General features: G+C 36.3%; 2 protein-coding genes across 2 annotated transcripts; both read left to right on the plus strand.

Moving 5' to 3' along the window:
- The first annotated feature begins 1,308 nt into the window (after nt 1–1,308).
- Nucleotides 1,309–2,208, plus strand: LOC111898727 (uncharacterized). Its single transcript, XM_023894595.2, has one exon. It carries the CDS (start codon nt 1,309–1,311, stop codon nt 2,206–2,208), a length of 900 nt encoding a protein of 299 aa, XP_023750363.2.
- Nucleotides 2,209–20,708: 18,500 nt separating this feature from the next.
- LOC111898731 (cytosolic sulfotransferase 5) lies at nt 20,709–23,057 on the plus strand. The gene has a single exon (XM_023894599.3). It carries the CDS (start codon nt 21,305–21,307, stop codon nt 22,463–22,465), a length of 1,161 nt encoding a protein of 386 aa, XP_023750367.2. The 5' UTR covers nt 20,709–21,304; the 3' UTR covers nt 22,466–23,057.
- The last annotated feature ends 3,036 nt before the right edge of the window (nt 23,058–26,093 follow it).

Genomic DNA, 26,093 nt, shown 5'->3' on the forward strand with positions numbered 1-26,093 from the left:
AAATAAATAGCAATATTTTGAATTGGTAATGGTTTCCTTAGTAAATTTGCACATAGGTCACTATATGAAGAAATTTATAGCATTTACACATTTCTTAATTAAATTTGAGAAGTCATGAAATTATGACATTGATGCTATTTTGTTTGTATGGAAGAGGAATGAGAACGAATGTAATGGAAATATGAATTTTTAGTGTTTTTTACAAATATGCCCTTAATGTGGCCGAAATATAAGAGATGTTTATAAATTTCATTTATATAAGACCCAGGAAGAAGTGGGAAAGAAGAAAGATTACCGGGTTGAATTCAACAGACTCTGATGATGGCCTTTCGGGTCTTTATTAACTTATTTGCTGGTGCTGCCAAACATATTCTGAAAGAAATATATTTTTGCCGCCTTGCTCACACTTGAATTACAAGAACTCTTATGCCTGGTCTCATCATAACTTTTCTACATTTTCCATATTGTTTCCTTTTCTGATTCTAGATTCTATCAAGCCTTGACTATCTTCTAGTTGGTGGAATCTATACTCAACCATCCATTAGATTTTTATTTTATTTATTTATTTATTTTCATTTTTAGCCATTTTTTATTAGTTTGTTTTTTAGTTTATACATGCCAAAATTACCATATATTAATATTCAAAAATGCAATCTACACAAAACCATATAATTTTTTTTAAGAAAAGATAGTAATAAAAACTAAAATTGTAGAAAGCATAATAGGTAGATAATTGAAAATATTTATAATCATCATAACCTAACAGGTTAAGGAATCATTGGGAAAAAAATTGTACCTTGTGTATACTAATGTGATTCTTCCAAGGTAGATCAAACATGCTTCCATGCGTGGGCGAAAAGAGAAAACAAAAGAAAAACCAAATCAAAAGATTAATCTAGATGTGATTTACCACAAAGATGCAATAAACGTTCATGTTGTGGGACAGTTCAGCAAAAAAAAAATAAAAAAAATCGAAGGTCAGATATAGTAGTGTAGACGCATATGTATTGCTTAGACTCTTCGGTGTGGGACGCGGTTTGGAACCGCACTCATGCCACGTGGGATATGAACACCGCCCCCAGGGTGCGGTTTGGACCCGTGGAGACCGCACTACGGCCCTAGAAGACCGCATTCTGTGATTGGTTTCTCTCCCCTTGACCGTTCAAAGATTCGTTGCATGCAATTGTTTTTTTTTTTTTCTTTTTTAACCTTTTACTCCATCTATATATACATATTTACCATTTTTACATTCACACAACCTTTAAACACATAAAAATACAATCATTTTATCCAATTTTCTTTGAAAAAATGTCTTCTTCCAAAAGACCTAGCAAAGAAAAAACACCAGTCAGAAACACCAACACCCCAATACCTTCATTTGATCAACCGATTTTCTCACCTCCGTATTACCACTATGGCGATATGTTTCCTTCTTTTCCACAACGACCAGGGCAACCACATCCACAAACACCATCACTACCACAACCCGACCTGGATTTTAATCCATTTGATTTTTTGTCCCAACCCGAGTTTGTGCAACAAACACAAACACAACCAGAAACGGTCGTTTCTGATTCTGAATTCGTTACAGAAACTCAGCCCACTCGAGCAACGAATAAAAGAAAAGAGAAGGCGGAGGCTAGATGTTGGGAACCTTTGGAAGCGTTGGTGTTGGCACAATCTTGGATCGATATTTCAGAAGACGCGACGGTTGGAAAAGACCAAAAGCATGACCGCTTTTGGATTCGCGTTTTACACAGGTTCCATAAAGGAATGGGCCGTGGAGAATACCGTTCAAAACATCAAGTGTACTCCAAATGGGGGAAGATGAACAAGGAAGTCATGTTGTTTAATGACTTGTGGAACAACATGAAACGTCAATGGAAAAGTGGAGAAAGCGATGAAGTCATTTTGCAGAAAGCGTTGAAAGTGTATCAACAAGAAAATCTGAAGGCTTTCAAGTTTCTGGAGGTTTGGCATTTTTTGAAAGATAACAGGAAATGGCTGAGTAGCAAAACATTTGACCAACATATCGACAGTGGGTCAAAACGCAGCAGAACATCTGAGTCCGACCACACTACATCAGATGCTCGTGTTCAGTTTGATCTGAACGAAGATGAACCTGTTCCAGTTTCACCACCTTCCCGACCATTGGGAAGAGACAAATCAAAAAGCAAAGGCAAAGGCAAAGCGTCGGATTTCAGATGACTTGAAAGAAATGGGAACCAACATGAAGGATATAAAGGAGAGAATGGATAAGATTTTGAAAATTGCTTCTGAAAGAGAGCTTCGGAAACAAAGGGAGAGCGACATGCGAATACTAGCAATGGACACGTCGAATATGACCGGGGCGGAGCTTGAAGTGGTTTTGGCGATGAAGGAGGAAGTGAAAAACCGTTACATGAATCGTGGCTAATTTTTAGTTTTTTTTTTCAACTTTTTAATGGTTTCTTGTGTGTTTTTTTTTTAAAAAGTTGTTGGTTTTTTGTTTCTACTTTGTTTTTCTAAATTTTTAGGTTTTTTTTTTTTTTTTAAATTAGGCAATGTATGGTGTTTGTATTTTTAATTAATGAACTATTATGTTTTTAAAATTATGTTTTTCTTTATTAAAAAATAAGTTTTATTAAATTAAAATACTTAACAAAAAAAACAAAAAAAAAAAAAAAAAAAAAAAAAAAACTAAAACTGTGGCACCACACCCTTGGTGTGTCAAGAAACCACACTTAAGTGGTAAACTGTGACGTGGCGCTTACGTGGCGAGGGAGGGAGTGCGGTTTCGATGGCACCACTCCCTCCAGCCTTATAGGCCACTGGTGACCAAAACAAACAGCAGATATCTTCCTTTCCACAATCTGAAACAACACAACTACTATAAACAATCAAGAATCTTAGTAGTTAACCAAAAAAGGGACCGTCTTTGTTTCCTGATTCTTGCTTCTTTTTGACAAAAAAAAAACAAAAAAAAAAAAAAAAAAAAAAAACCACTATTCAAGTGCAATTTTCAACGGAATTAGGTCATACTACAAAATAAAAATGCTTTCACTTCATTCAAAGTGGATCTTCCTTACCCAAATCCCAAACCCCAATAAACAAGTCTAAACCAAAAAAAATACTTTTTCAATTAAAAAGTGATTTGAAGATAGATGGCAACACATATATGTCAAACAAGTATATTTTCCAAATCAAATGATCCTCACTGTCAATCCCTTCACTTTAAGCAGAAAATAAAAATAAAAATATATTTAATTATATCCAAGCATAAACCCTTTTAGATGATTCATAAACCCGTTTGATTCATACCGCTTCATAGCTTCTCTATTGATCAGGGTAAGCTAACGTCTCTGATTCCCCTTTGCTACCTCAAACCTTCTTCATGATGAGAGTTTCAGAATCGGGAAAGGTGTTTGGGAGTTGATTTCCTGATTCTTCATAAGAGTTGTACCAATAGAGAGAATAAATAAGCACATACAGTTGATTGGTTTTGGATTACCTCGGACTTATTTTCTGTCGTTTCCTAGGGTTCCTCCCATGAACCTTAAATTCAAAGTTTTCTCTTATCATATCCTCTCTTGCTCCCATTTTCTTGTCTTGCTCTCAAATGAAGAAACAAACATGACAAACATTTCAAATATTTCAATTTTATCGATCGGTTTTGAGGGTCCTAAAATCGACCGACGCCCATGAATCCTGACCTCTGATTATCGAACTTGTTAACTGCTTCCAGAAAAAAAAAACCAAATATTATATTATGTATAAATATATAGGGCTATAGTTTAATAAGATATGTAGCTACATAAAATGAGAAAGTTTTACCAAAATCACATAACAAAGACACAAACTGAATTTTACTTGGAAAAGAAGAGACGAACTAACAGCAATAACGTCTGATTAAAAAAAACTATCAAAATACAGCTAGGAAGAAATGAAATTAGGGTTCTAGCCCTTTACCTGGATCCATTCCAAACATGATGAAGAAAATATAACAAACATAGGGCTTCAACATATATGCAGATGAAGAGAATGCTAGAAGATGGATTAAAGTGAAAAGGAGTGAAAAACTGAAAGTCTAATATGAAATGTGACTTATATCCAGGCAGACCTCATGAATGGACTCCAAACTGAAATCTAAGATTCTAATTTTTGTTGAAAAGACCCAAGAGTCAAATGAAGTGGAACATACAATGGTCGTTCTTTCAAATCATATAAAAAGAAAAGATAATAAAGATGAATCATGCAGTGTTCAAGAGAAAGAGGGAAACAAAACTCTAGAATAGAAGCAGAGGCTACAAGGCACGCCAACGATTAATAGTAATTAAGGATTTGGAGGAGAACGCCAGCGACACATCATTCAAATAGTATCAGACGGGAACTCTTGGGTGAAAAACAGCTCGATTAAGGGAGAGATGATGGTTCTTATGAGGAGGAAGCAATCAGGTGAAGTGAAAGAGGAATAGGAGAGACATACACCTTTTATTTGTAAAGAAGGACTTTGTGGCTGACGTAGGAGAAGCACCTCGGTAGCGGGAGCTGCACCGATCATGGCAGCTGGCAAAGCTACAAGCAGCTGGTGGCAAGTCTAGAAGCAAAACCCACCTTCAAGTCTCCTATAGCGGCAGCTGGAGCTCTTGATAGAGGGTGGCTCGCCAAAAGGTAGCAGAGGCTACAAGGCACGTTTCGTAGGATTGGCAAGTAGTTTGGGGGAAACGACATGAGAGAAGGTGAAACAGACAAGCAAGGTGTTCACCACCATATACGTTAAAAGTGGCCGCCCAGTAGACTTCTCATTGGCGGAGGAAGCACTTATCGACGTGGACATAGTTTACACTCTTTAACATATATATATATATATATATATATATATATATATATATATATATATATATATATATATATATATATATATATATATATATATCACATTAATGACATTAACTTAAATAAATTGAAAACATATTCAAGCTACTTCCATAGTGTATTTATTTGTTTACTTATTTTTTGTATTGAGTTTTGGTTAAAATAAAAGTTGTTAAAATCGATATTATATGTAGATAATATTTTTAATTATAATTATTTCTTTTACGTTATAGTACCGCTACTTTAATGTTAGATAAGGATTAAAAGGTAATACATATTTGAAATTTCCAAGGAGAGGAAGACTTTTGAAATTAATAGGTCCTGTGATTATTTTTCGAATATGATATTTTGAATTTATGAGTAGGTTACATGAAATCCAGATTATGAGGATAATTTTTTAATGACCAATTTCATATCAAGGCATCGATATCAGACCACGAATTAGGATTTATATAATTCATATTTTTATAATTACCGAACATTAGATCATTTAGTATCAAATGCTAATTTTATCCATAGTTTATGATAATTTTAACATAAATATCAAAAAATATTATTTGAAAATAATATTTTCTATAATAATTTTGTTAGTAAAATGAAATTATGGACATAAATAAGGTATCACGATCAGCGAGACCCCTAAAGAGCTCTATGGGAGCTCTTAGATCCCGCTAGGGGTGATACCCCTAGGGCTCAGCAAGAGGGAGCAACCCTTCGTCGGAAACCACCACGATCACATTTGTCCCTCATAATGTTTCTGTCGCTAGCTAGCTCTATATCTCTCATCGTTGTAGAGTAACAGACCAAGAGGCGGAAAGATCTTCATTTCTTTAGGTGGGTTGGAGTACATGAGACGTGTTGAAGTTGTTTCGGCCGCAAGGTTTCATTAGGTAACTCGACGAGTTTAGGAGTCTAAACTCGGTGAGTTGACCGCTCTTGAGGAAACCCTAATTGTAGGGTTTTGCACCCTATTTAAATACCATAAGTCCCAGGTGTTGGCCTAATTTCCAGCCTCCAAAGTCCCTAACACTAATCTCGAAACCATAAATCCTTTTTGAGTGTTATAAGCCCTTTGAGAGTGTATTTTGGTGTGTTTGAAGCCATTAGAAGAAGGAGAAGCTTGGTGCAAGGTGGTGATTCAAGTTGGTGCCTTCAAGATTTTAATTATTTGCTTCATTTCTAGCATATTTTTGGTATAAAGTTCGAACCTTGCTTAATCTTTGATAAGATCTCTTTTTGGGTTAGTTTTGAGGCTTTTAGCGATGTTTTGGTGGTTGGTGGGGTTAAAGGTCGTCCCAAGTGCTATTCCTCCAGATCTATGGTCCTCTTGAGCTCTTTTAGCATAAAGGTGCCAACTTTATGGTCTTAAGGGCTCCATGCATGCATTAAGTCCATCTTATGGCTTCTTTTGAACATTTGAGTCTCTTCCAAGCATATTTGAGAGTAAAGTTGGAAAATTTAGGTGTGTTTGTATCCTTTAAGGACCAGATCTGTATTATAGGGCCTTATCCTGGTGAATACGTGCTTATTGTTAAAGCCTTAACCTTTTAAGCCTTAACCTTCACTGTAACATCCACAAAAATCATGCAAATTTTAAACTTTTTAAAACATTTAAAAACCAATAGTGTAACGCCCGCAAATCTGGGCTAGTCAATTTAGAGACAATAAGCATCAAAAATGAGTTTTTGATGGAAGACTATTTAGAATGAATAATCTTAACCAAGTGGTAGTATATGTTACAAGGGTTCCGTACATATAAGGAACGCCGAAATCCGAGTTATAATGAAGAAGTTATGGTCCGTCGAAGTTTTACAGCAAAACAGGCACGACACTACGAGACGTAAATAGTGAATTTACGATGGAGGACTTTTTAGCCTAAGAAATCTAAACAACAGTTGTAGTATACGTTAAACCGAGAACATACAAAAAATGAACGCCCAAGTCTGACTTCGTATGAGCAAATTATGAATTTTCTAAGATTTGGGATAGTAGTGCACGACCCGAAACTCAAATTTTAGATCGAGCGGTTTTATCCTACGCGACCTAAAAGATATTTTAATAACTCATTAATAGGAACTCAACGATAAAAAGAAAGACGAAAACGGAGTCCGTAATGGAGTTACGAATTCTTCGCGGTCATTTACCAGTCTAATCTCCTTCTATTGTTAAATTTAAGACCGGCCGAGAATTAGCCGACGAGTCAAAATGAAAGTTATAGATCTTATTTTTACCTACATGTGGATATAAAAAACGTTGAAAATGGAACTCGTATGCGAAAGTTATGAATTTTTGAAAATCGGTTGATTTCCACCCTGTGTGCGATGCCACGTGTCAGCACCATGCTCAGACTTGGAGCCCAAGTTGGCTCACAACGTGAATGACCGTCTAACCCCTTATAAATAAGAGGTGAAACCCTCTTCATTCCTCACACCTCCTATCACTTCCCTCTCTCTCTAGAACCTTTCTTTAGCCCCGAAACCCCCCGAAAAGCCTAGGGAACCTCCCTAGCACGAGGCGGAAGCCCCGGAGCGCCCAACGACTCCAAGAAGAAGAGCCTTTCAGCACTATAACGTTGCTCTAGCGGAGCCCGGTTTTAAGAAAAACCTGATGTAAGTGACCTACATCTAACATATCTTTAGTATAGATTATGTTTTAATATAGTAATGTTATTAGGACCTTATAATAAGTATTTGGACTATTATTGTGAGTTATATAAGTGTCGTTATAATATCTTTTTAACCACTCGTTGTATGGGGAATCTAGTTTGCAGGGCCACTTGGGTTGCTGGATTCAGAAGTGTTATATGCCAAAATGATCCTACACTCTGGTGTTCTATGTCTGGCCCCTGTCTGTACAGAGTGGGTGAAGATTATTGTTTAACGCATATATAATAGTAATAATAGCTAGACTATTAATTAGTCTCGTCAAATATTAGACTAAACTCTAGTGGTAATGATACTAGGTTTTGTCTGAGGGAAATTGTTTTAATGAAGTGCATCAAATCCCATCGCCATATGGCATCAAATCGATTCCATCGTATGGCCAGGAAATGGGCACTCTTGGTCAATCGATTCACGATGACCCATATGGCATCAAATCCCATCGCCATCCTCGACAAGTTGGTAATGAAGTGCATCGTGATCTATTCCCATTTCCACATGGGAATCTCTAGAGGCTACAACTTGCCATGCAACCTTTGATGTTTGGCCTTAACCATCCTGCAGGTCAAGCACCTCTCGACGTACCATCCATGAAATGACAGACGGAGGGATAGGAAAAATTCAATCATAAGGAATTTTGTTGGAAAAATGTATTTCGACTGACCTTAGAGAGGCTTGGGATACCCAAATTGCAAACTAGTCAAGTCCTTTACCATATTAGCATTTGGAGTTGCTCCATTCGAAAACCTTCATTGGTCGTAAGCACAGAGCCTCTTTGCGCTGGACTAAATTAAGTGCCACACGACTAGTTAGTTTCCAAATACCAGACAACATATTCGCCGCTCCATAAATCATTCAAGGAAACTACCAAGCAGAAAGTACGAATCCCCAAACGACCTAGAACTTCTAGAACCAACAAGGAAATCTATGCCTTCCGTAAGAGCAAAACCTTTGGAACTCTAGGATGATGATCACGTCAAATAGGGATCTCACCATAGAAGGGCATCGTGTGTTCCAGATGCATGGAATGCTAAATCCAAAGTGCTAAGGACCATGAGAGATTCTCAATAGAATCGGCCGAACAGCGTACAGGTATCATCTAATTAAGGAATTCGATACATTTCACCATATCCTGCCACATATATAGAGATTTGAAAAAGCGGTTGTCTGTCAGAAATTTTATCATTCCACTCAAATATATCGTGCAAGAGAAAGCCTTGACCTCGAAAAGAAATTTGTAGAAATCGAGTTTAGTGACGGAAACCCTCGGAAACCTTAGTCAGTAGAGTCCATCGAATGAAAACGAAATTGTACCACGTGGCGAAAGTCTTCTAACGCGTATTCAGAGGACCTGATTTCACTAGAGATCGGGTGAGCTAGATGAATCATGAGTATCTGTACCTTCCATCTCATTCAAGAATATTTCTTAAGCTTTAATTTCGGGACGAAATACCCTCTAACGGCGGGATGATGTGACTACCCGAAATTTTTTTGCTTTGAAAGCTCAGTCAGTCAACTCAACTGAGTGTCAGACTCATTGCTAATGAGTTCTAGCCTTCTCAAAAGTCATTCTAAGGAGTTTTAGCCTAGTACACTTAAGGAATGAGTGTTAGGAAGTACCTACTAAAGCCACGGAACAACAAATCAAGCTTAACCTCACCAAAAGGGATTTCACAGCCAAAGCACAAGAGTTTACAGTCGTAAACTCAAGGTTGGCTGTAAAATCCTCCTTATAGTCTCATATCCTTCAACTTTCTTTCATTATTTCATTTCCACCTCAAGAACTTCCATTTCTCTCTAAAGTATCATCAAGATCTTCATCCAAATCCTCCAAAAACGTAAGTGTTCTTCCTTTGATTTCTTAATACGTCTCTTCATCTAGTAACACCCTTATGATTTCATCCATGAAAACATCCATTTAGCTAGATCTTCAAATCTTCAACTTTCATCAAGAACATCAAGAACACACACTAGTGTTTTGGTCCGAAATCAACCCTTTCAAGCCTCTATATCGTAAGTACTCATTTCGTTAACTTATTATTTACTTGGAACACCTTATTAGAGCTTTGAAATAATCCATTTCTCAAGAACAAAAGGAGTTTAGGGCCAAGCAATCTCCCTTGGCCATAAACCCCTATAAGTGTGCCATTTTGACCTTAAACTCTTCTTAAGTCCAAACCCTAGACCATAAACCCTTAATGGACGTTGTAGGACCTTAATCCACAGACTTTGGCAACTTTGACCATGAGTTTACGACCGTAAACTCCCTTGGCCATAAATTCATGGCCGTAAACTCCATAAGTGGCCGTGAACTCTTCCTTGATCAATGACATGTGATTCAACACTTCATTCCAAGTGTTTCCTAGTCCCGTGAGGTGTTTCCTTGCATTTGGTTGCTTCTAAACACTATATTTATGTCAATATATGCCATTATGTGTCATTTAGGATTCGTTAAGTCTCGAGACTTCATTCGTGGAACTTCTCATCCTTATGCGCATATTCGTTTGAATCACCCACATCAGGTGAGTTCATACCCCATAATCAATCTTTTAAAGGGGGGGGGGGGGGGGGGATACAAGTTGAACACAATGATAATTGTGTAAATGATTGTTCTAAACATCTTTCAAAAGATTGCTTATGTCTTTTATAAGTGATCAAAACATTTCAAAAGCTCTTTTCAAGTTATATTACTTCATAGTTTACAAAACTTCGTCTTTAAAGTATAATCATAATATGGTAGATAAAATGAGTCTTTCCTTCAAATCAGTATAAGTACAAGTAAACATACTAGTAAAGTATAATAGGTATAGTTTAGGAGGTTCAGTTCATACAATAACTAGTACAGAGAAGAAAATACTATAACAAGTACAGGGAGGATCATATTATGACAAGTACAGGGAGGAACATACTATAACAAGTACAAGGAGGAACATACTATAACAAGTATAGAGAGAAACATACTATAACAAGTATAGGGAGGAACATACTATAACAAGCATAGGGAGGAACATACTATAACATGCATAGGGAGGAATACTCTATAACAATAACAGACGAACAAATCAAGTATTACACACTTATACAATAACTAGTATAGAGAAGAAAATACTATAACAAGTACAAGGATGAACATACAATAACAAGTACAGGGAGGAACATACTATAACAAGTACAGGGAGGAACATACTATAACAAGTACAAGGAGGAATATACTATAACAATAACAGACGAACAAATCAAGTATTATACACTTATACAACGTCCCTAGTATTCTAGGAAGACATTCTATCGTTAACTCATTGTTTGTAACAAATTAAGGTATAAATATATCTTTCCAGGTTTGCGTTAACTCTAGTACGATTACACGTACCTAGGTTAGCAGGCACGAGGTGACAAAATATAATAATATATCTATCCGATTTTGCATTAACTCTAGTACGATTACACGTACCTGGGTTAGCAGGCACGAGGTGATAAAGTATAATAATAAATCTTTCCGAGTTTGCGTTAACTCTAGTATGATTACACGTACCCGGGTTAGCAGGCACGAGGTGATAAAATATAATAATATATCTTTCCGGGTTTGTGTTAACTCTAGTATGATTATACGTACCTGGGTTAGCCGGCACGAGGTGATAAAATATAATAATATATCTTTCCGGGTTTGTGTTAACTCTAGTATGATTATACGTACCTGGGTTAGCCGGCACGAGCTGATAAAATATAATAATATATCTTTCCGGGTTTGCGTTAACACTAGTACGATTACACGTACCAGAGTTAGCAGGCATGAGGTGATAGCTATATATTAAATCGAAATTATTTATATAGATCACAATTATAAATATCTAACAGTAATAAACAAAACGTACAATTATACAAAACTCACATTAGTACCGACTAAGGCGTCAGAGTACGAAGTTTCATTACCTCTAGTAGTCGTCCAAACAATAGAACATTGAGTAAACTAAACTAGAAACTAATTTGTAAAAGGGTTGACTCCATTTTATTAAACACATATAACTTAAATGACCTTAAGTGATTAGTTCTATAATACCGTAGTTTATACGAGAGTTATACATATCATTAATATTCGATGGGTAATTGGATGTGTGATTTCCGCCTTACTTCCTGTTCCTTGTTTGGTTGTGGGCTTAGGGTAGATTCACACAATTAACTATCCGCTCGATAGTAGAATATATATAATTAGTGTAAACTAAGAGACTATAGAAGGAACCACTGTGGTTACAATTTTATTATAAGAAATAAGGGTTTTCTTAAAGAATCTTTTCTTCAAATATAAAGGAATTATTACAGTTAACTCCGTGAGTACCAAAGGAATACACCAGGATTATATACAACAAGGATCTAACAACCAATGGGATGTGTGTCATCCGCCTCATTCCTTTTTAGTACTCATAGAAAAGGATTGTAGAGTCATTTTTACTTATCTTTCATCAAAGTAGGAAATATAGGATTTTCTGGAGGAACAGGCGAACTTTTCTAAACAAAACTTACAATTTACTACAACTTACTAAACTTTCTACAACTTACATACATCACCAAAATCTTATGAACTCACCAGCTTAATTGCTGATCAACACTTTCAAAATAACTTGTATTCTTAGGTAACTAGTAGACGGGCACTCGCAGTGGGGATTCAGAAGATGGAGCAATATAGTTTCAAGTCTTGTTTTGTTATTTTCTTATGTATTCGATGTTTTGTAAACACATACTTTGTAAACACTTTCTTTCTAATGAAATGGTTGCTTATTACTTGATTACTATGATGCATTTCTTGTGATACTAAACATGACGTCCTCCACCCTCGAACGTTTCTGCCGTTTTGGTTTTGGGGTGTGACAGTTTGGTATCAGAGCATTGTTTATAGTGAACTAAGTATATCAGTCGATAAAAGATATACAACTATAAATACAATGGGGCTTAAGTGCTCTGCATAATAATATATTTTAAGAATATGACAATAAGTTATAAAAATATACCTACTTGCTTATACGTTTATACATACTAGAACAAGTATCACGAGAAGAATAGAACATGAGTATTTAAAGGTTGAACACTGTGGTCAAACCTGAACAATTATGTAATCATAGCTAGAATCAATATAGCCTGATCAATTATATTCATTTGAGATGTGACCGACATGTGTTTGGGAGTGATGGGGTGTTGAAACAGTTTTAAAACTTACGTAACTCTATCCAAAAGAATTCTAGATAAGAACGTAAAGATAAGATACTATGGGAGTATTTTATGATACTGTAACATGACAACAAGTTTAAAACATATCAAGTTCATTACATTAAAATACTATAGGAGTATTTTAGGCACTAAATAAATAACTTATGTGATAACTTAAAAGACCCTTACGGATAGGTCTATAATCTTGCAATGTATACTCCTAAAAGTTTTATATAATTGAGATTTTATAGACTTAGATTTTATGATCTACGCTTCACTACCTGTTCCTTGTTTGGTTGTGGTTTTGGAGTAGGATCACTTATTCAAAGGCCTATTTAATCTTAAATTATATACAACTTGCATACATTGTACAATAATAGGACACTGTAAGGATCACCCCATAAAGTTACCTTAAATCTAATAGATTCTTTAGACACATCCATTCTCGCACGAAAAACCCAGATAAATGTAACCACTTCCTCATAGTAGTTAGCAGAAGAGTCAAGGAGGAACAAGAGTAAGTTCAAGAAGAAGTTTTCAAAAAGAGATCAGCCAAAGTAACCAAAATGTATTATACGTCACACTAATAAATAATAATCTTGGTTAACTTAATGAGTTAGTGGAAACACTGCTCACCCTATGTGTTAGGATTATTTTCATTACATGAAACTGGTAACAGTTATTCAGGTCATAGATATTCATTCGAGGATAGCCATTTCTAATTCATAAAGTTTATTCGGTATAGACCCTATTATGAATTGTTTCTAGAACCTTGTGGAAGTCAGGACCAGATGCACTCAGAACAGGGTTAACTTAGTTTAAATATCACTCGTACCATACCTACTTCTACCCACCACCATGGCCATATCTCAGGAGTGCTGTCTAAAACATTGAGAAATGTTAAGCAAAGCGTGAAACTAATTAGTACATTTAAAAATGTTGGAATACTACAAGCGATGAGCATCATTTCTCAAGAGATCATTTTTCGCCTTGCAACAAAATCATGTCATCACCAGGAAGAAACCAACCAACAGGCGAGGCACTAATTCTGCAGATAGACACTGCTACCTTCCAGGCTGCGGTCACAGCTGTTGTGACAGAATCATGTCATCACCAAGAAGAAACCAACCAACAGGCAAGGCACCAATTCTGCAGATAGACACTGCAACCTTCCAGGCTGCGGTCACATCTGTTGTGATAGCCGTCATGTCACAACTCAATGTTAATAACGCCAGTGGAAGCAGAAGCAGTTCCGACAATACTAATCACAATAACAATCAAAGGAACCCGCTAGTGTCTGGTGGCAAGGACACCCCCGATCACAAACCTTAGATCAGGAAGCAAAAGTCCTGGAATAACAAGGCAAAAGGGTCGGCTCAAGGTTCTAACAAGAGACGACAGCCCGTGACTACCCCTGTGGCCACAACAGCAGTAACAACATCCTGCACTTCAGCTACCACTACAACCCCCGACAGACAATATGTTGGAAATCTCCCAATGTGTGACAGATGCACTTACCACCACAATGGAGCTTGTCGAGAGATGCAATGCAACAATTGCAATAGAAAGGGGCACATTGCCCGTTTCTGCAAGGAGCCGACACGACCAATTCCCCAAGTAAACTTGGCTTATTTCACAGTATCAGAGTGAACTAAGAGATCCGATCAGAGAAGCTATGATGGCTTAGCATATACATCAGGGTTGTGCATAGCTAAGATGTTGTAGATTTAGAGTCAGTGATTCCACCTTAATTCCTATTCCTTGTTTGGTGATGGATTTGAAGCAGAGCTACTCAGCTGACCGTCTTATTCATCTTAAGTGTTCATAACTTGTATATGACAGGCGATCATATTGGTACCAATGAGGATCATAGTATAAACTATCGAAATTAGTTATCAAAACACTTTCATTAATATGTACTCGCTCGTCGCGGTACGATACGTAGAAGTGTTACATCAAAGGGGAAAACAGAAAGCACTAGAACATTTACAAAGAGTACATTGTCGAACACAATAGGATTACATCATCGTATATCATAAGTTTCTTTCAAATCGGCCAAAACTTTGTTCAATAAAGAGTTTTTTACTATCATTCGTCATGAGTTGGCGTGGTCCTCACCAAACTAAGTTCATATATTTCTATCGCTTCGACCGTCAAGTTCTTGAAACATTCATCATTGTATCGACAGTCCGACCTAAACCTCCGTTTTTGTCTTTCGTATTCTAAAACCTTGAAGTACTCGTGCGAAGAGTACCTTGATCTCCAAATCCTTGTGGTCATATGTCCGCAGACCGTCACGAAATACCACTCGTCCAGCAGACTAAGTTCGAGCACATAGGCTAAGGACGAATACAACCCACCTATTACTAGTTAATGTATTTGAGAGGGTGGTATATGATTATGATTTCGCAGATTTAGTATGTCTGCTACCGCCCTATCTTCTATTCCTTGTTTGGTTGTGGACCTGGGGCAGAGCCGCACATCCAAACGTCTTACTAATCTTAATTATATATGACTTGTATACACGAGGTAATGATAGGTGGACCATGTATGAATCATATCAGAATCGTAAGGGCAAAGTTGCCTAGGTCTACGATTGGGTATACTGCTAATCAGAGGCAACAAATTGAGTTGACCTTCATAGTCAAGCTTCCCAAGATAACAGGCGGACATGATAGCATTTTTAGTGACCGTTGACGGATTAAAACTGCCAGTTCCTTGCAAATCGAAGAAAACAGACACATTAGTTAAGCTAATGGAACGCATGTCCGAGGGATTTGTTGGACTGCTCGGTGTTCAAATGTCTATTATCTCTATTTAAGATAATAAGAATCACCTTCCAAATTAGGCGGTTACTTCAGAAAATCCTCGAGGGCTAGGCTAGTCATGAGCACAGCCTACCATCCATGAAATGACAGACGGAATGATAGGACAAATTCAATCAAAAGGAATTTTGTGGCAAAAATGTATTTCGACTGACCTTAGAGAGGTTTGGGATACCCAAATTGCCAACTAGTCAAGTCCCTTACCATATTAGCATTTGAAGTTGCTCCATTCGAAAACCTTCATTGGTTGTAAGCGCAGAGCCTCTTTGCGCTGGACTAAATTAAGTGCCAAACGACTAGTTAGTTGCGAAATACCAGACAACATATTCGCCGGTCCATAAACCATTCTAGGAAACTATCAAGCCAAAAGTACGAATCCACAAATGACCTAGAACTTCTAGAACCAACCAGGAAAGCTACGCCTTCCATAAGAGCGAAACCTTTGGAACTCTAGGATGATGATCACGTCAAATAGGGATCTCACCATAGAAGGCTATCGTGTATTCCGGATGCATGGAATGTTAAATCCAAAGTGCTAAGGACCATAAGAGATTCTCAATAGAATCGGCCGAACAGCGTACAAGTCTCATCTATTTAGGGAATTCGATACATTTCACCATATCCTGCCACATATATAGAGATTTGAAAAAGCGGTTGTCTGTCGGTACTTTTATCATTCCACTCAAATATATCGTGCAAGAGAAAGCCTCGACCTGGAAAAGAAATTTGTAGAAATCCAGTTCAGTGAAGGAAAGCCTCAGAAACCCTAGTCAGCAGAGTCTATCGAACGAAAACGAAACTGTACCACGTGGCGAAAGTCTTCTAACACGTATTCAGAGGACCTGATTTAACTAGAGATCGAGTGATCTAGATGAATCATGAGTATCTGTACCTTCCATCTCATTCATGAATATTGGTTAAGCTTTAATTTCGGGACGAAATCCCATCTAACGGCGGGATGATGTGACAACCCGAATTTTTTTTGCTTTGAAAGCTCAGTCAGTCAACTCAACTGAGTGTCAGACTCAATGCTAATGAGTTCTAGCCTTGTCAAAAGTCATTCTAAGGAGTTTTAGCCTAGTACACTTAAGGAATGAGTGTTAGGAAGTACCTACTAAAGCCACAGAACAACAAATCAAGCTTAACCTCACCAAAAGGGAGTTCACAGCCAAAGCACAAGAGTTTACGGTCGTAAACTCAAGGTTTACTATAAACTCCTCCTTATAGTCACATATCCTTCAACTTTCTTTCATTATTTTATTTCCACCTCAAGAACTTCCATTTCTCTCTCAAGTATCATCAAGATCTTCATCCAAATCCTCCAAAAACGTAAGTGTTCTTCCTTTGATTTGTTAATACGTCTCTGCATCTAGTAAGACCCTTATGATTTCATCCATGAAAACATCCATTTTAACTAGATCTTCAAATCTTCAACTTTCACCAAGAACGCACACTAGTGTTTTGGTCCAAAATCAACCCTTTCAAGCCTCCATATCGTAAGTACTCCTTTCCTTAACTTATTATTTACTTTGAACACCTTATTAGAGCTTTGAAATCATCCATTTCTCAAGAAAAAAGGAGTTTACGGCCAAGCAATCTCCCATGGCCGTAAACCCCTATAAGGGTGCCATTTTGAGCTTAAACTCTTCTTAAGTCCAAGCCTTAAACCATAAACCCTTAATGGAAGTTGTAGGACCTTAACCCACACACTTTGCCAACTTTGACCATGAATTTACGGCCGTAAACTCCCTTGGCCGTAAACCCATGGCCGTAAACTCCATAAGTGGTCGTGAACTCTTCCTTGATCAATCACATGCGATTCAACACTTCATTCCAAGTGTTTCCTAGTCCCGTGAGGTGTTTCCTTGCATTTGATTTCTTCTAAACACTATATTTATGTCAATATATGCTATTATGTGTCATATAGGTTTCGTTAAATCTTGGGACTTCATTCGTGGAACTTCTCATCCTTATGTGCATATTCATTTGAATCACCCACATCAAGTGAGTTCATACCCCGTAATCAATCTTTTAAACTGTTTTAAAATACTTTTAAGGGGGGGGGGGAATACAAGTTGAACATAATGATAATTCTGTCAATGATTGTTCTAAACATCTTTCAAAAGATTGCTTATATCTTTTATAAGTGATCAAAACATTTCAAAAGCTCTTTTCAAGTTATGTTACTTCATAGTTTACAAAACTCCGTCTTTAAAGTATAATCAGAACATGGTAGATAAAATGAGTCTTTCCTTCGAATCAGTATTAGTATAAGTAACATACTAGTAAACTACAATAGGTATAGTTTAGGAGGTTCAATTCATACAATAACTAGTACAGAGAAGAAAATACTATAACAAGTACAAGGAGGATCATACTATAACAAGTACAGGGAGGAACATACTATAACAAGTACAGGGAGGAAGATACTATCACAAGTACAGGGAGGAACATACTATAACAAGCATAGGGAGGAACATAATATAACATGTATAGGGAGGAATACTCTATAACAATAACAGACGAACAAATCAAGTATTACACACCTATACAATGTTCCTAGTATTCTAGGAAGACATTCTACACTTAACTCATTGTTTGTAACAAATTAAGGTATTAATATATCTTTCCGGGTTTGCGTTAACTCTAGTACGATTACATGTACCTGGGTTAGCTGGCACGAGCTGATAAAATATAATAAAATATCTTTCCAAGTTTGCGTTAACTCTAGTACGATTACAAGGACCTGGGTTAGCAGGCACGAGGTGATAAAATATAATAATAAATCTTTCCGAGTTTGCGTTAACTCGAGTACGATTACACGTACCTTGGTCAGCAGGCACAATGTGATAAAATATAATAATATATCTTTCCGGGTTTGCGTTAACTCTAATACGATTACACAAACCTGGGTTAGTAGGCACGAGGTGATAAAATATAATAATATATCTTTCTGGGTTTGCGTTAACACTGGTACGATTACACGTACCAGGGTTAGCAGGCAATAGGTGATAGCTATATATTAAATCAAAATTATTTATACAGAGCACATTTATAAATATCTGACAGTAATAAATAAAACATACAATTATACAAAACTCACATCAGTACCGACTAAGGCGTCAAAGTACAAAGTTTCATTACCTCTAGTAGTCGTCCTAACGATAGAACATTGAGTAAACTAAACTAGAATACAAAGTTTCGTTACCTCTAGTAGTCGTCCTAACGATAGAACATTGAGTAAACTAAACTAGAAACTAATTCGTAAAAGGGTTTAATCAATTTTATTAAACACATATAACTTAAAGGACCTTAAGTGATTAGTTCTATAATATCGTAGTTTATACATGAGAATTATACATATCATTAATAGTCGATGGGTAGTTGGATGTGTGATTTCCACCTTACTTCGTGTTCCTTCTTTGGTTGTGGGCTTAGGGCAGATTCACACAATTAACTATCCGCTTAATTGTAGAATATATATATATATATATATATATATATATATATATTTATAATTAGTGTAAACTAAGAGACTATAGAATGAACCACTGTGGTTACTATTATATTACAAGAAATAAGGAATTTCTTAAAGAATCTTTTCTTCAAATATAAAGGAACTATTACAGTAAACTCTGTGAGTACCAAGGGAATACACCAGGATTATATACAACAAGTATCTAATAACCAATGGGATGTGTGTCATCCCCCTCATTCCTTGTTCCTTGTTTGGTTGTGGGCTTAGTACAGATACACACATTCGATTGTTTGTTTACTCTGAGTTTTTATATAACTTGTATCCATTTATTACTCATAGAAATGATTGTAGAGTCATTTTTACTTATCTTTCATCAAAGTAGGAAATATAGGATTTTTTGGAGGAATTGACGAACTTTTCTAAACAAACTTACAATTTACTACAACTTACTAAACTTTCTACAACTTACATACATCACTAAAATCTAATGAACTCACCAGCTTAATTGCTGATCAACTCTTTCAAAATAACTTGTATTCTCAGGTAACTAGTAGACAGGTACTCGCACTGAGGATTCAGAAGATGGGGCAGTATAGCTTCAAGTCTTGTTTTGTTATTTGCCTATGTATTCTATGTTTTGTAAACACATACTTTGTAAACACTTTCTTTCTAATGAAATGGTTGTTTATTACTTGATTAATATGATGCATGTCTTGTGATACTAAACATGACATCCCCCACTCCCGAACGTTTCCGACGTTCCGGTTTTCGGGTGTGACAAAGAGGGATGATGATTGAAACAGAAAAAGGGGGAAATTAAACCCTAACACAATATATTGTGTAACCGAACTAAACATAACCTAATATATGACTATATAAATGAAAATCAAGATATTTACCTGAATCGGAGGTTAATGAAAACTACTTTTAGATTTTAAGGAGGTTTCCAGAATTAGAAGCATCAACGATGAGTTGTGTTGTCATGTGTTTGAAAGGAGATGGTTTTAACATGGCATAAGGAACTAACTCCAAGTGATAAAACAGATTTGGGAGGGAAGGAAACTTACAACAATTTTATGAAACTGGAATTGGATTGCGCCAATTTCAACGAGAGATCAGCGATTGTAAAACAAAAATGTGCGTACCTCAAAAAAAAATTTGTCGGCGTTCTCTTTCTAAACGTATACTAGATGCCAATAATCAACAATTTCTCTATCTGTCGTTGAACCCTCGCTGAAATACCTTCATTTTCTAATGATTAACGAGGGATTGAGGTGCGCCAATAAACACTTGCGAAATTCGTAGTTGATCCCTCGATAAACCCTAGCTATAAGCCTTAAACTTTGCTACAAAATTAATCCGTCGCTAAATTTGTCGCTGAAACTCAAGTTTCTAGTAGTGAAATACTAATTGGCAATTATAAAAAATTATTGGTAAAAAACTAATTGAGAAAATGAAAAAAAATACAAATATAAAAATGTGATAATTTAATGTGTAAATTATAATGTGATTATTGTAAAAGAAAACTTTTTGAAAATGAAAAAACATGGCAAAAAAAATCATTTCGGTTTTTTTGCTTACTATAATATAACCAAACAATGAAAATGATTCTAATATACATTTCTTTGGTGAATTCTTTATTATACTCATTTCTTTTTCTCCACCTTAATTTATTTTTTTCTCTATTTTCAATTCTATTTCTTGGTAGCAAACGCACGCATAGGTTTGAGTTTATACTCTGCATGGGGCTTCCTAGTGGCATTTAATTAATTATTATAAGGCCCAGTGGGCATAGAACCATTTTGTTGATCCAATTTCTAAGGGATTTGAAATAGTGGGACTGTAAAGTCGTCGCGAAATTCTGCACGATCGTTAAACGCTTCTTCAACGTACGTGATTGTCATCGGTAACCTCAATCACCGTCGTTGTCTAGTTCCCAACTCTTCGCTGATCTCTGACACCTTCCGAGTTTCCTTCCACTGGTGAAGGAATTTAATGTTCACCTTCAATTTGGCCCTCTTCATGTTCTTCTTCTTAAGCGGGCCCCATCATATCAGACACTCTTATTCTATTTCCGAGTGAGAATGGTGATTAGGAGGCTTCCATTGTTTTTCTTTCTCCTTAATCAATCAAGATCATGAATCTATGATCTCCATAGACTGAATGCTTCGGGTAGCAAAAATCCTGCCGATCTTATCGCCAACTGTCGCCATGCTACTATTGATTATATTTATATATTTCAGCTACATTGATTGTAGGTTTTATAGTTACTTAATATTATCTTATGTATGGCAATGACTATTAAAGAAGCTCCATATTTCGAGTTTTTCCTGCATCAATCTATCAATCTACTTCAACTCTACTCTGAAAACATGTCGACGGACCTCATTTCCAACCAAAATATATGCTCCCACCCCACAGCCATTAATGGCGAAAACCCAATCTCAGACCAACAAGAACACGTCCACAACAAGCTCAATGAAAAGGTAAACGGCCTTGTTGCGACTCTCCCCGAAGGCAAAGGTTGGAGGGGCCCTGAAATCTTTCTACATAAAGGTTTCTGGTTGCCCCAAACAGTTTTCAAGAGCTTATTAACGATCCACGAATACTTCCATCCAAACCCCACCGACATATTCCTCGCAGCTTTCATGAAGTGTGGAACCACCTGGCTTAGAGCTCTCATGTTCGCCACCGCCAACCGCCACCGTTACAAAATCTCTGACAATCCTCTTCATCAAACCGGACCCCACGGTGTCTTCCCTTCCCTCGACGCTCAAATCTTTCTTGATCAGTATTCTGTAAGAAAGTTCGACAATCTCCCTTCCCCTAGACTGTTTGCTACACACTTTGCTCATGACTTGTTACCGACCTCAATGACATCATCATCGTCGACATGCAAGTTTGTGTACGTGTGTAGGGATCCAAAAGACGCACTCATTTCCAAGTGGCATTTCATGAGCAAAATCAGGTCGAAGGAACTCACACCCATTTCGTTTAATGAAGCTTACGAACTTTTCTGCAACGGGGTCTCCGAATACGGACCATTTTGGGAGCATGTGTTGGGGTACTGGAAAGCAAGCCAGGAATCACCTGAAAAGATCTTGTTCTTGAAGTATGAGGATATGAAGAAGGAACCATCTGTGGAGCTGAAGAAGTTGGCGGAGTTCATGGGAATGCCTTTTACAACGGAGGAAGAGGAGGGTGGGGTTGTGGAAGAGATTGTGAAGCTGTGTAGTTTTGAGAATTTGAGTAACTTTGAGGTGAATAAAGATGGTGTTCAGATGTTTGGGGCGGAGGTGGTGGTGGAGAATCGGAATTTTTTCAGGAAAGGAAAGGTGGGAGATTGGGAAAATTACTTGACTGAGGAGATGAGAGACCGGATTGATTCAATCACTGAAACCAGATTGAAAGATTCAGGGTTGGCACTAGGGCTCACCCAAAAAGCTTAATATTATTTCAAGTTTATGTTTTACATAATAGGAGACCAAACTTTTTTGTTATCGTTCTATTTCAATTTATGCATGTTAAACATTAGCATCAAGAAATTGTATGTGGTTTTCAAAATGAAATAAAGACATTATTAATAAAAACTAGGGAGGAGCCCCGCTTTGCGGGGTTGGATCCGCCAGAAATAACTGACCAGTGAGATTTATTGCAAGTTTGTTGAAGTTAATTAAAGCATCTTAATTTTATTTGTACCTAACATCGGGTGTGTAGGTGTTTGAAGTAGAATGTCCTAATAAGAAAAAAGATGGAAAATTACAACGTTACGTATAGTGTCTAAATAAGAAAAAAATAAAAGTGTAACATTGTAATAGAGAGAATTGAATGTAAGATGAGAATCAAGAATCTCAGATGTAGGCCAAATCTCACATACAATTAGTAAAAGAAAAAATTAAAATGTCATTCTTTCTCAGCAGGTTATACAAACATTTATTTGGTTTAAGAAAGTATCTAATAACCCATTTATAGAAATGATTCAAGATAAATTCGATTACTAAATGGACAAATGAGTCACAGTTATTGGCAGTCATTAGTGGTTGGAGCCAGACGTGACCATCTCTTGCTGTTTCACTTCCGGCTTATCCAATAATTTAAGATGAACCAACTTCATTCACACTCCATTCCATTCCATTAGAAAGAAACTGTGACCAGAGATGTTAGATGTTAGCATTTCTTTTGAAATACTAAGCGATTGACCCAACTTATTAAAGTTTGCAATGAGTAGATTTGGACCCAAAGTCTACAAATTGGGATGGTGAAAGACAAACTAACCAAGGTAATGAAGAATTTGAGGATAGATAACAACCTAACAACCCAAAAAATGTCTTTGATTGAGAACCCAATGACAGATTCTTCAACAAATTGGCAACTTCTATACAAAAATAGGTTAAGGAGAGTTCTTCTTAAGTACCTTTAAATCCAATCCTGATTGTCTGATTATTAGATAATATGGAATTCTGCTGTAAAGCATAAAAAAGAAAAAAGAAAGATAAAAAAGTAGAAACATTAATTAAAAAAATAAATAAATGAATAAAAGAGATTCTCATCTGAGTGTCTTACTTTGGATCCAACACCAAATTTTGAACTTCCTTAATTGATGAACTTGCTGAATGAAGTGAAATCTTTCCAACCTACAATCATTCAACATTACAATTAAAAAAAGGTAAATAATGAAATCACAAGGGTGTAATGGGAAAAAAGATGGTCGACCTCTAAAATTTGAAGCTTTGCGTCATGGACTCATGGTCATTAGGAAGTTCACGAATCTTTGCACCTAATCTTACAGCTTCTGCTTGACTTTCAGGGAAGACGAAATCAAGCCCTAACTCAACTGTTGACTGCAAAAAGTCAACACAACTCAATTAGCAGTTTATTTGTTAAAAAAATAAATTAATTAAAAGATTAAAAAGAACTTATTTTTTAGTATTTGTATGAGAGAAGGACATTAAAATCACCTGACCATGCCTCTATACCTGATAAATAAATAAGTAAATTCACATAAATTTCTACAGTTAAATCTAGAAAAAGCAATATAAATATAAAACTTACCAAAATCTTCTTTTAATTTATTTTTATGATGACTATACAGTTAGCATGAAGAACCATGTAAAATTGTAATAAGCTGAAAGGAAAATAAAAGTCAAAGAAAAAGAAAAAGCATTCTCACAAATTTCAATTACCTGCCATTTTTTCATGAAGTTAGTCAAGTTACAAAGTCAAACAGAATTTGAAACACAAACTTAAATAAGAAGCAAAAGACATTGGATCGTTTGTGCATAGAAAGAGAGATATAAGTTTTACCAAGAATCCAATTAGCCGAAGGAGTCGACTGAAATTAGAGGTATTTCCATAGTGTATTTAGTTGTTTACTCATTTTTTGTATTGAGGTTTGGTTAAAATAAAAGTTGTTAAAATCGATATTATATGTAGATAATATTTAATTATAATACCGCGACTTTAATATTAGATAAGGATTAAAAGCTAATACATATTTGAAATTTTGAAGGAGAAGAAGACTTTTGAAATTAATAGGTCGTGTGATTATTTTTCGAATATGATATTTTGAATTTATTAGTAGGTTACATGAAATCCAGATTATGAGGATAATTTTTTAATGACCAATTTCATATCAAGGCACCGATATCAGACTACGAATTATGATTTATATAATTCATATTTTTATAATTACCGAGCATTAGATCATTTAGTATCAAATGCTGATTTTATCCATAGTTTATGATAATTTTAACACAAATATAAAAATATATTATTTTAAAATAATATTTTCTATAATAATTTTGTTAGTAAAATGAAATTATGGACATAAATAAGGTATGACGATCAGCGAGACCCCCAAAGAGCTCTATGGGAGCTCTTAGATCCCGCTAGGGGTGATACCCCTAGGGCTTAGCAAGAGGGCGCAACCCTTCGTCGGAAACCACCACCATCACATTTGTCCCTCATAATGTTTCTGTCGCTAGCTAGCTCTCTATCTCTCATCGTTGTAGAGTAACAGACCAAGAGCTGGAAAGATCTTCATTTCTTTAGGTGGGTTGGAGTACATGAGACGTGTTGAAGTTGTTTCGGCCGCAAGGTTTCATTAGGTAACTCGACGAGTTTAGGAGTCTCAACTCGGTGAGTTGACCGCTCTGGAGGAAACCCTAATTTTAGGGTTTTGCACCCTATTTAAACACCATAAGTCCCAAGTGTTGGCCTAATTTCCAGCCTCCAAAGTCCCTAACACTAATCTCGAAACCATAAAGCCTTTTTGAGTGTTCTAAGCCCTTTGAGAGTATATTTTGGTGTGTTTGAAGCCATTAGAAGAAGGAGAAGCTTGGTGTAAGGTGGTGATTCAAGTTGGAGCCTTCAAGATTTTAATTCTTTGCTTCATTTCCATCATATTTCTGGTATAAAGTTCTAACCTTGCTTAATGTTTGATCAGATCTCTTTTTGGGTTAGTTTTGAGGCTTTTAGCCATGTTTTGGTGGTTAGTGGGGTTGAAGGTCGTCCCAAGTGCTATTCTACCAGATCCATGGTCCTCTTGAGCTCTTTTAGCATAAAGGTGCCAACTTTTTTGTCTCAAGGGCTCCATGCATGCATTAAGTCCATCTTATGGCTTCTTTTGAACATTTGAGTCTCTTCCAAGCATATTTGAGAGTAAAGTTGGAAAATTTAGGTGTGTTTGTAGCCTTTGAGGACCATATCTATATTTTGGGGCCTTGTCCTGGTGAATACGTGCTTATTGTTAAAGCCTTAACCTTTTAAGCTTAGGGTTTGGGTTCTATACCTAATAGGATAGTTCTTAAGGGTAAAGTTGGAAACTTCACTGTAACATCCACAAAAATCATGCAAATTTTAAACTTTTTAAAACATTTAAAAACCTATAGTGTAACGCCCGCAAATCTGGGCTAGTCAATTTAGAGATAATGAGCCTCAAAAATGAGTTTTTGATGGAAGATTATTTAGAAGGAATAATCTTAACCAAGTGGTAGTATATGCTACAAGGGTTCCATACATATAAAGAACGCCGAAATCCGAGTTATAACGAACAAGTTATGGTCCGTCGAAGTTTTA

Source organism: Lactuca sativa, chromosome 4 (genome assembly GCF_002870075.4).
Source record: "Lactuca sativa cultivar Salinas chromosome 4, Lsat_Salinas_v11, whole genome shotgun sequence".
NCBI classification, from domain to species: domain Eukaryota; kingdom Viridiplantae; phylum Streptophyta; class Magnoliopsida; order Asterales; family Asteraceae; genus Lactuca; species Lactuca sativa.